Here is a 12,467-nt window from a genome sequence, read left to right on the forward strand (position 1 = left end):
GGCTAATATATTGGCAACTAAATTGACAGAGGTAATAGCCTGTTAATACCCTGGTAATAAGCCTTGTTACAATATTGGGGATTCATTCGGTTACCAGACAAAGATGAGGCACAAACAGGAGGGTTATAATGGGGAAAGACATCTCAGTAATGCCATTGTAAAACTAAGCATCATCTAGTTGTATTCGGGAAATATTTTCTCAAAATATATTGGGGTAATATCAGTGAAATACCGTCATAGTTACAAGAAAACAACAGTCAAAATGCTCCTTCAAATGTTGTTATTTCGTACTTGGAAACACAGTTTTGTCATAAAAACCAAGAATCAGGGCTGGAAAATACAAAACATCTGTATCTTCCAGATATGCGGAGGATGCTGTCCTGTTGTTTCCCTATTGTTAACAAGTTCATGCTGAGATATGTCTTTCCCTGCTGGGTTGGTCTTCCTGTTATTCTCATGTTACTATGATATTCTCTTTATTATCAGCACTATATTAACCAGGTTATTGCCTCTGTTATTACCATTGTATAGCCCCACTATTACCCTGTTGTTCCCAAGATATTATCACTTTATTATCAAGTGATCTCTGGTAAAAAGTTCTACCTGATATTATATTTAGACAGCCGTGTGTGTGTGTCCGTGTGTGTGTGTTTGTGTGTATTTGTATTACTCCCCATGTGTACGGCTCAGAGCTGTTGGCTCAACACATGAGACAAACCATTGTGAGTGTGAACAGGGCTCAATAGCAGTGCAGGGGATTAGCATTAGAATGGTGTGCGAGTGCTGGAAGGCCAGTACTTGGTTTCTGTCACTGCAGCTCATGCTCTCTCCCCTCAGCCCTCCGCTCCTCCACACACTCCGCTCTGTGAGCTCCGTCAGTGGCGCCTCTCTCCCACTGCTCGTCATCTTCTTCACCTCGACCCTCCTTGTTCTTGTCTCCCCGCTGGCAGAAGCAGGTGCCAACATGGAGAATCACCTCACCTTCCTGTACTTCGCATATGGCAGCAACCTGCTGAAGGAGCGGCTCCAGCTCAAGAACCCGTCTGCTAAGGTCCACTGCGTGGCCAGGCTGAAGGTACGGCCTGATATCAGGCGCATCAATGTTCTGTCCCACGTGAGCTGTGCATACTTATGACCTTTTTTCTCCTTTTCAGGACTATAGATTGGTGTTTGGGAACTACAAAGGCCTTGCCAGTGACCGGTGGCACGGAGGTGTGGCCACCATAGAGCACAGCCCGAAGGGCGAGGTGTGGGGTGTGGTGTGGAGGATGAGCATGTCTGATCTGGAGTCTCTAGACAGGTAAAGTTCTCACTTATTAATTCCTTTAATGGCCTCCCCTGGATCGCTGTTCCTGTGAAACTGACCTCGACCACTTGTGTGTTTTCATTTGTGTGCATGTGTTCTCAGCCAAGAGAATGTGACATTAGGTGCGTACACTCCCGTGGAGCTGTCAGTGAAGACGAAAGAGCAGGAGCTCAACTGTCGTACCTACATAATGAACAGCTGTGTGTACGCCCCACCATCGCCACAGTACCTGAAGGTAAGACCGCTTTCTCTGCATGCATGCTTGTGGGCTCGGAGCCCTTACATCTAATGGAGGAGGGATTCTTTCTGGCATTTCACACACAGACAAAATAGAACACAGATCATAAGATGATAAATCCAAAAGTGCAGTTTAAAAACTGTGCATGTCTTGTGAATGCCAAACAAATTCTTCAACCCTGAGAATTTCATCATTCCTAACATTCTAGATGATAAGGCTGATGTTATTCTACATTTTTTTATTGCTAACAATTCTCACATAAAAACCCAAACCAACAATGTGTTAGTCCGTCTTCAAATACTTTCTGACTTCAGTGGCACTCAGCTTAAGGCCTATTGGTTCCTACTGAAGATGCAAAACTTTCAAAATGGCTCACGCATATATAGAGTTATGTTTTAAAAAGGTTAAGGCATTTCCTAAAACAACAGGTCACTGTAACTATTGGCAAACATTACCGAAATAGGAGGAAATAGTGTATTTATTGGGGACTATTTTCAGTGGTGGAAGAAGAGAAGAGATCATTTATTAATGTAAAAGTAACAATACAGCAATGTATGTTTTTATTCATTATTTCCCTCTGAAATGTAGTGGAGTAGAAGTATGAAGTAATATAAAATGGATATACTCAAGTAAAGCACAAGTACTTCAGAATTTAGAAGTAGGCTTACAGTTCATGAGTAAATCTACTTTTCTCAAGAACTATTTTCAGCTTCAGATTAATCCACATTTGGTGCCTAAGTGAGTACTTGGGTCAGCAGGTCGGTGTGTATGGGATTGAGTCAAAATAAACTACAGTGTGTGTGTGTGTGTGTGTTCATGGTTATGAAGGAACATGCCAACAGAAGGGCTTATTGATGTGTTTTAACAACATGGAGCTCTGTGGCACAGAGGAAGAAGATATAGCAGGCTTTGATATACACACACTACTTGTTAGGAGACAGAGTCACTGCTGGAAAAAATAAATACATACACTCGGTTATGTATATTATACACCTCAATAAAACTAATGCAGTCTAATACAACAGCCCTGCAATAAATCCTGCATGAAGCTTCAAATGTTCAGCTTTTGTTGAAGCTGATGATTTGACTGTATGGTCATTTCGGAGGATGCAGTTTGTGGTGCTCTTAAATTGACAGGTGTTTCTACTATTTTGTCCACACCATTAATATCAATGAGGGGAGGCTGAATAACATTAGCACCTTGACATTGGACAACATCAGCATACATATTACCCAGCGATCATCATTGCATATCTGTGTATCAAAAATACCAAAGAAACTAAGAAATGTATCATTTATTGTTGGAATGCTGTTAAGCATTCCAAGTATTGTTATCCTGTTTCTTTATTCCACTATTTCTTCCGTCCCCCGTTTCGTCGCAACGCTTCTTCTTCTTCATTTTTTAAGCTACAGAAACCGTTCAACTATCAAAATGTTCAGCTCCTTCAGCTCATGTCTGCTATGACTTTTTCTATTTCTAACCTTTAAACTTTTTGAATTATTAAGCTTTTAGCAACTTTTTTTTGAATGGGTTTCTATGGAGATTTTCAAATCCTTCAAAAACTTCAAAAACTTCTTCAACTTTCAAATCCTTCAACTTCCTCATACTTTCAGCGACAGACACCATTTCAACTTTCAAATGTTGAGAAAACCCTCAACTATTGCCAACATGATTCAGCTTTTTGATATCTTTTAAACTTTTTGAACTGCAGCTATTTAACTTTTATGATTTTTCAGCCCTTTTCTGACTTTATAATGGGTGTGTATTGCGCAGGTTAGAGTGCGTGATGTCACCGCTAGAGTGAAGAGCAGCTTGAGATTCTTGTGAAAAAAACATTTGTATTTTGCCACTGTGTCCACAATCTTCACTCTCCATGCATAATTTCTGGATGTAGAAGTAGCTAATATTGTCCTTGTCGTAGAAAAATTACTGTGGAATCCCACAGATTTCCACATTTGACACGGAAGCCGTTAATTGAGGAAAACCAACTTTCTGCTCCATAGAGACCAATGTTAAATTTTGCTTCAAAAACATCTTCCACAGAACACGGTACCCCATTTCTAGATCGCCAGTTAAGCCACATTTTTTACACTACAGACACAATTTTTACAGGATCTGTTCTTCAACTCATTCTTCCCCTCAATTATTAATATCGGAGCAATAGGAGCTACAGTTATGGGAGTTTTGATGATTTGTTTGAGAGGTGTTTTCCTGTTTTATCTCCATGAAATGGCTTCAGGCACACAGGTGTTTGCGATTGAGCCAATTAGTGATGTTGATAAACACACAGACTCACAGACACACGCGCACATACACTCCTCTCACTCTCTCTCTCTGTGTCTCTCATACAGTCATTCAGGTCTTAGGGATCTTTAGAGGTATTTCCCCCCTCCTCCACCCCGCCCCCCCACACACACACACACATACACACACACACACGCCATTTTAAAATAAAAGCCCCACAGAATGAATCCTAACTGAAATGCTTGTGATGAGCCTGTCATTTAATAACCGGTTTGTGTTTATCTAACATCATGATTCTGTCTCCTCTCCCCTTCTCCCCCACACCCCACACCCCATTTCAAAATAAAAGCCCCAGAGAGTGAATTCTAACTGAACTGCTTGTGATGAAGCCTGTCATTTAATAACCTCTGTTTATGTGTCAAACATGATGATTATGTCTCCTCTCCCCCTCCCTCCCCCACCCAGTCCCACCCTTTCAAAATAAAAGCCTCATGGATTAACTGTATTTAAACGTTTCGCTCAAAATTAGGCTTTTTTGTTGAAATAATGAATGCTCTTACTAATACTGCGACAACTACTACTACTGCTAATATTTCTAGTATTACCACTACTACTACAACTTTTGCTGTTGCTACTATTATTACTATTGCTACTGCTATTACTGCTACCATAAATATTATTACTACCACTACTGCGATTACTGATACCACAACTGCTAATACTGCTATTCCTGCTACTACCAGTACTAATAACCAGTACTAATACTACTACAGCTATTAGTACGACTGCTGATACTACTACTTCTACTACTTCTTCTAATTACAAATACTTCGACGACAACTTCTACTACTACTGCTACTACAAATATCACTACTGCTACAACTAGTAGTTATTCAAATGCTACTCATACTTATACTGCGAATAATACTTCTACTACTACTACAACAAATATCACTACTGCTGGAATTCTTTTAAGCTACAGAAACTGTTCGAATATCAAAATGTTTAGCTCTTTCAGGAGAGGGGTGACATAACTTCATATTTGTAATCTTTCAACTTTTTGAATTATTCAGCTTTTTGCAATTTGTTTTAAATTGGATATCTATTTTCAGCAATGTTTTTGAGATTCATTTCAGCTTTCAGCATTCCAACGCATTTTCAGCAGGAAATGCATTTTCTAGTTTGAATAGTTTTTATATGTAGAATCAGCATATCATTTTGTTATCGATTGCTACTGACTTTACCAAAAAAAAAAGAAAGAAGTCATGAAGGTGATGAAGGTGATGAGTTTTCCTTTTTCAAGGTGGATACAGAAAATGACAGCATTGATAAATCAACTGGTTTCTTGTTTGAACACAGGCGTATTTCTGAGGTGAATCCGTCCCAAGAGCATGTTCTCTGCTCAACACATTGGTGGAGGCCCTTCTCTCTCTATGGGCCCTCCCATTCCAAGGGCCCCCAATGCATCCTCACTGTCTGCACTGACTGTAGCTACGCCCCTGTGCAGTGCTACATTTGCAATCTGCAACAATGAAGATACCATCTTTGCATTTGAAGTAATTTGCTGCAGAACTTTATAATAATATAATTCTAACCAGTTAACGACATTATAAACCTTTTGCATTGTTTTTAATGGACCTTTCTCACTCTATGTGATTCTCTGTGAACGTGGTTGTTTGTTTGGCGTTGTTTTGAATCAGGAAGCTAAGAGAAGATGATCATGAATCAGCTCAGGGGCATCATCACCTATTCACTCCCATCCCATTTCTCTCTGTGAAGCATCTAGATCAGGAATCGGTCTACTCACAGCCCTCATCACCTGACCATGTGATCAACGGGTCACAACAGTCAGGACACGCCCCCTATACAATACAGCGTCCAGTACAGTACAGAGGTGGAAAGACTGTATTTACCCTTTGCTCAGTATCTGCTTGTATAACTCATTAATTCAGAAGGCCTTTACTTTTTCAAATAATACGTTGTTCTCTTACATTTAACCAAATTGTGACTTTGTAATATCCTCCGATATCTGACCATCTGAACCAACTCAACACAGCTGAGTTTCAAAACATCCACAGTGAGCTGGGAGGAAACTTGGGGATTTGTGGCTGTTATTGGTTATAAAGAGAGAAAATCAGGGACTTTCTTCATGGACAGTCAATGTATTCAACTCCATCAACCACTGCAGGTGATCATGATGGGAGCAGAGCAGAACGGCTTGCCAAAGGACTACCAGGAGAAGCTGAGAACAATCAAGACCAACATGTATGAGGGTCCTCTACCCATGATGGCTGAACTGGAGAGAGCCAGAAGGAGAGCCAAAGAAAGGGCCAACCACCGTTGAATGTAATACTCACATTGTGACAGTATAGAGGTGTGAGATCCACCAGAAACATATCACCATAAGGAACAATAACACAGGTTATTTTCTTCTTGGCTTCACCATCGTGCCTTTATGTCTTTTGTGGTTGAAATATAAGACTACCATATTACAATGCTTATTTCTTGCTTGTAACAAGACTTTAAGTAATGGACAACTAAAATATTCCTTAGTTGACCAAACCAGCGTTTTTGTACCGTTGTGCATTGGTACTGCAAGTAGAGTATTGCAGAGTGATTTGTCACTTCTGCCCCACAGTACAATCTACAATAAAATAACTGCCTGAAATGATAGCGGGTATAATGTTTTTACCTAAATAAAGCCAGTTAATAAAGTTAGTCACTGCTGGTGTAATATTTGTGATGCTACTTGTCATTTCCCACATAAGGCAACTGTACCATTGTGTAAAACATACATTAAAGTGGTTTATGTCAACAACAATGACACAACTTCTACTTTGTCATTTCACTGAACTAAACAATATGATAGAACTAGAAAATGCATTTCCTGCTGAAAATGCGTTGGAATACTGAAAGCTGAAATTAATTGTGAAAAAATTGCTGAAAATTAAGAAATGGGAGACAACCTGTCTGAAAGCATTTAAACTGCACTGCTGAAAAACCTAGTTGAAATGTCTAACAATGGTGTCTGCAGCTGAAAGTATGAGGAAGAAGAAGGCTTTGAAAGTTGAAGAAGTTTAACAGGATTTGAAGATTTTCTCCATAGAGATCCCAGTCAAAAGAAAATTGCAAAAAGCTTCATTTAAAAAGTTTAAAGATTACAAATATGAAAAGTCAAAGCACCCCTCTCCTGAAAGAGCTGAACATTTTGATATTTGAACAATTTCTGTAGCTTAAACTAATTTCAGAAGTAGTGATATTTGTAATAGTCGTAGTAGAAGTCGTAGTTGTAGTAGAAGTATCATTAGTAGTAGAAGTATTAGTATTTTGAAGAAGTATTAGTATTTAGAAGAAGTAGTAGCCTAGTATCAGTAGTAGTAGTAATAGCTATAGTAGTGGTCGTAGTATTTAATATAACAGTAGTAGTAGTAGTAGTAGTAGTAGTAGTATAAGTAATGGCAGTATTTGAAGTAGCAGTAGTGGTAGTACTAGTAGCAGTTGTACTAATAGCTGTAGTAGTATTAGTACTGGTAGTAGCATGAATAGCAGTAGTAGCAGTTGTAGTATAAGTAATAGTAGTAGTGGTAGTATTAGCAGTAGTGGTAGTAATAATATTGATGGTAGCAGTAATAGCACTCGTAATAGTAGCAACAGCAAAAGTTGTAGTCAAAGTAGTAGCAGCAGTAGTAGTAGTAATACTAGAAATATTAGCAGCAGTAGTAGTTGTCGCAGTATTAGTAAGAGCATTCATTATTTTTAAAAAAGCAGAATTTTGAGCTTAATGTTTACATACAGTTAATCCATGGGGCTTTTATTTTGAAAGGGTGGGGCTGGGTGGGGGAGGGAGGGGGAGGGAGGGGGAGAGGAGACAATCATAATGTTTGACACACAAACAGAGGTTATTAAATGACAGGCTTCATCACAAGCAGTTCAGTTAGAATTCACTCTCTGGGGCTTTTATTTTGAAATGGGGTGTGGGGTGTGGGGGAGAAGGGGAGAGGAGACAGAATCATAATGTTAGATAAACACAAACCGGTTATTAAATGACAGGCTCATCACAAGCATTTCAGTTAGGATTCATTCTGTGGGGCTTTTATTTTAAAATGGCGTGTGAGGCTGGGGGGTGTAAATAAAAATATACATTCATTCAATGTTAAACACAGCTTATACGCGGATATGTGAGTTCTAGTACACGAAGGTCAAAAACGCCAGGTGGGGCACTCTCGCACTCGCCTGAACAAAGTGGAAATTACTAGAACTCTGAAGGATAACTTTTGCCTCAGTTAAATGTCACATAGTCTTACAGAGAACCAGTCTCAACTGCCTGCTCCATCTTAGAGATAGAAAGAGGCGCCCTTGCATATCTAGCGCCTAGCTTATCTAGTTGGCCGAACATAACAATATGCGGCTGAATCAACATCTCACACTGACGTTCCAGAGAAGGCGGATCCCGGACGTGAGCCAGTGTGGGCGGAGATGCTCAGTGCTCCATCAGGCCATTTGAATGCTAGAAACAAATCCGCCTCCTACTATTGCTTTGACCAATAGGCTCCAAAAGGAGGACCTAATATATGAACGCATGCGCACTCTGTCTAAGCGCCTTTTAGCTTTTCATTCACTCCTACAGAGTGAACTTTTTAGGTCCGTGCACGTTTAACTGCTGGACATAATACTTCTGTCACAAATAAACCTTATTGCTTGAATTGAGCTAAACGCCTCGACCTAAGTCTGTTCACCTGAGTTTTCTCCTCAACATGAGATTTATTCTCAACATGGTAGCAGAGTTTGGTTTTAACGATCAGTAGGAGAGACATCTCGTGACGGACTTTTTCTTCTGTCCACAGACAAAACAACAGGTGTTTTCCCGAGAGGCTGGGAAGGCCGGAGGCCTGCCGGAACGATTCTTATCACCTCGGGAACCTGATCAAACAGCGCTGAATCAAAAGGTAAGAGCAGAGCCTATTTAAATGAAATCTGCAGAATTGTATGTAGGAAAAACCAAATTGAATTGATCAGAAGTACCGGGTGTGAGTAAGAATTGCTTTGACTAAATTCTTTAAAGATAAATTGACGAAGCATTGTGACAGGATTGTTATGACAGCAGTGGGGGTTTTTTAGCATAGAATGTACATGTGTGTGAGTGGATCTAACAGAAATTAAGGATTGTAAATTCTATAAACTGGCATCGTGTTCACCGTGTAAGTTTTGATAACTGTTCGGAGGTTACACAGCCGTGGCGAAAGCTTCGGTTCGCTGACCAATGACGGTCTGAAAGACTGAATTCCGGGCCACACTGTTGATTTATGCGAAGTTGCAAGCTGAGATTTGGATCGAGTATATAGAAATGTTGTTGAAATACGCTGATGTGAAAAGTAGTGTGTCTGGAGACTGCAAAACGCCATTTCCTAAAGGGGACCACGTTCATGCATGTTGTACACTGTAAAACGAAGATCCATCCAGAGAATTTTAATTGAGAAAAATAAATTGATGAGGTCAAATTGATGAGGTAATTGATGAGGTTTGTGTACCAGTATTGCAGAAGTGGCAGTGTATGGGTTTGCATGCAGCATAGATGATCTCAGGGAGACATCGATTCAATTGTAGCACAAGAATTCGCCATTTCCTTAGGGACCGTGCTCGCACAAGGCGTACACTGTAAACAATAAGATCAATAGATCTTTCCTGACGAGGTCTGTGTGCGATTATTTGTGGAATCACGGCAGTGTATGGTCGATTGAGTGTTGAGTAATGCCTATTAGGTATCCATTTCCTTCGGGACCGTGCTCGTGAAAACGCTATAAGAGCAGATCTATATGTGATTTGTGCGTATTTCAGCGACGGCAGTGTATGGTGTCAATCTGGTATGGATGTGAGTGACTGTGTGAAGCGTACAGGTGTTAGAGAGTACATGTGAAGTTGTAAAGTTGTAGTGTTTTTCACCAGGTTGGTGTGCTTTTCAGAGATTGACGGTCAGTGGAGCAGAGCACACGCATAAGACACAAACTTTGCACTCAAACACAGAACCACAAAACACTAGGATAGAAGAGGAAAGCTGAGGGTTAATATATGTGTGAGTTTTACTGGTAGAGTTACAAAGAATACAGATTTATTGGAAATTGTGTTCCATAGGGACCGTGAACAGAGTTAGGAGCGAAGACACAGCAGGCAAAGGCACAGAGGCAAGGGAGTGAACATCTTAGATAAGAAAGACAGCTGCAGCCAAAACAGGGAGAGATAACAACTAGGACAGAGGGCACAAGAACATTTGACAGGAGCTTTGGCTCCCTCTGTGGGTGCTTCAGGAACTGCAAGAAGAACATTTGAGAGGAGCTTTGGCTCCATCTGGTGGACATTCGGGAGTACTGCATCCAAACATTTTATATTGAAAAATTTGAAATTTAAAATTTAAAATTTGAAATTTGAAATTTGAAAAAAAAAAAAAAAAAAGAATTTTGAAAAAAAGAAGATTGGAATTGAAAAAGATTGATTGAAAGAAAAAAAAAAAACTTGAACTGAAAAAAAGAAAAGAAGAACACAAGAAGACATGGCTGGAGCTGTGGCTCCATCTGGTGGCTACTCAGGAGCACTGCGTGCAAAACTGAAAAAGCTGTAACAGACACAAGAGGCAAGATTGCATGGAAAAGAGACAAGATTCATTGGGATAACTGCATGAAACGATGGCAAGAGGAGGGATGGTGGAAGGCGGCTAGTCCACTGCCTCCATCAGCCAACAACCTCCGATTCTTTGCCAAAGATTCGACAAAACGAGTGGCCTACGCACAGACAGCAGAGAATAATCAAACCAAACGACGTGTGTTCATTAACCCCCTGAAGCAAGCCCGCAAAGACAGAGAAGAGGAACATCGAGTGGCGATGATAGCATTAGAATTGGCCATGACAGATCGGATACAGGTGGACATGCTGACCGAAAAAGAACAAACCAGGCCCCATCAGTTACTCGACATCACCCCCTTCGACATCACCCCTACCACACAAGCCCCGGTAGGTCTGGAAAAGACTGCACAGGAACCGGGCCAGGCATCTCTGGCCTCGGCCCCTCCCCCGCCCTCAACTGGCCTGTATCCAGCACTCCCTCCAGTTGCTCCCCCATACTCCTCCAACAATCCGTTTATACAAGCACCAGTGAGAACAGTGAAAGGAGGAATGTTGTCAGGAGCATTCAAGATGGCACTAGATGATGGGTGCACCATCGAGACGAGCTCCACCCCAACAGAGCGAGCAATGAAAGACATGATGAAGAGGATGGAGATGTTGGAAAGAGTTGTGACAGGAGTCACCAGTGGGGAACACAAAGAGGATCTTCAAGGAGCAGCGAGAGGCCAGTGGTACAACGAGGAGGAAGGAGACGACAAGGGGCAGCGAGATTTCAATCAGGAGTACATTCAGCGACTTCGCGACAAACTCGCTGACACATCACCTCGCCCCATGCACTCAGAAGATACCTATGTGACAAACAACCTGTACCATAATCCTGCAGCTGAAAGACAGCCATCACGAAGAGACTCAAGCGGACCAACTATATTGGAGCAGCTCTCTGTCGTGCGAACAGAGGCAGAATAACTAGTACAGACTCTAACCTCAATTATGGGCAGCGGCAGAGAGTTCAGCAACCAAGGAGCACCGGTGGAGCGGTCAACATATGAGGTGGAGGGCACTCTACACGGAAAAGTCACCCCCCTTCGGGCAGGGACTATCGCTACTCCGCCCCACCATTACCTTCGGTCCCATGGCCCGCCCCCCGAAACAAAAACAGAGGAGACTGTCAGTGAATATCCCCTGAGAGCAGCCCCCACTCTCGCGCAACCACAGCGTGTTCAATTTGTGCCTTTTGGGTTTGCAGACCTGACCAGCATAGTACAACAGCTTCCATCCCTCCATGCAGGAGCCGATCCGTGGATTCAGCTCACGGAAGCTTTGACAGCTGGCCGTCAGCTGGCGGTAGGCGACCTGAGAGCACTTCTCTTCCGCTGTCTGGACCCAACCCAGTGTACTACCCTACTATACATGGCAGGCACCGGTGTGGCACCAGATGCCGACCCCTTTGATCGATATCGTACAGCGTTGTGGCAGGAGCTCAGAACTAAGTTCCCCACTCCAGTGAACCAAGGCACAGTGGCAGCATTCATCTGGGCCCCGGCAGAGCCCCCGCCCCTGTACTTGGCCAGAGCAGAACAGGTGTGGCGCGAGGCCTTCAGAGAACCACATGATGCAAGCATTACCACAGTGGCACTATGGCGCACAATGGTAAAACGAGGCCTACCTGATGGACCTCGCCAGAGCATGGACGCAGTGGTTGGCCTAGAGGAAATGACACAAGACATGTGGAACGCCCAGCTCCGACATTACCTCTCCAAGCACATTCAAACTGAGGCTGGAAGTGAAACAGAAATTAAGACCTTGCAGAAGGCCCTACTCAAGAAACAACTCAAAGAACATGACGCGGCTGAGGCCGCTGCGAAATCTAGGGTTTAACAGGCTACTCACGAGCCCATATCCCAGACTACACCAACAACACCACCATTCTCAGAGAGATGTTGAAGGAAGTGGGCACCAGAAATCTTACTGCCACCCTCACATGGACAAAAGAGGCTGAAGCAGCTTTCTCCCACTTGAAGCAAGCACTTGCACATGCCGCCGCACTCATGTCCCCAGACTAC

General features: G+C 42.2%; 1 protein-coding gene across 1 annotated transcript; it reads left to right on the top strand.

Moving 5' to 3' along the window:
* Positions 1 to 964: 964 nt before the first annotated feature.
* LOC306781643 (gamma-glutamylcyclotransferase-like) lies at positions 965 to 6,133 on the top strand (the record flags this gene model as incomplete). The annotated part of the gene is made up of 4 exons (XM_079274583.1): positions 965 to 1,075; positions 1,155 to 1,300; positions 1,409 to 1,541; positions 5,978 to 6,133. The coding sequence occupies 4 exons, from the start codon at positions 965 to 967 to the stop codon at positions 6,131 to 6,133; spliced, it is 546 nt and encodes a 181-aa protein (XP_079130709.1).
* Between the last annotated feature and the right edge of the window lie 6,334 nt (positions 6,134 to 12,467).

Source organism: Melanostigma gelatinosum, assembly GCF_949748355.1.
Source record: "Melanostigma gelatinosum genome assembly, chromosome: 9".
NCBI classification, from domain to species: domain Eukaryota; kingdom Metazoa; phylum Chordata; class Actinopteri; order Perciformes; family Zoarcidae; genus Melanostigma; species Melanostigma gelatinosum.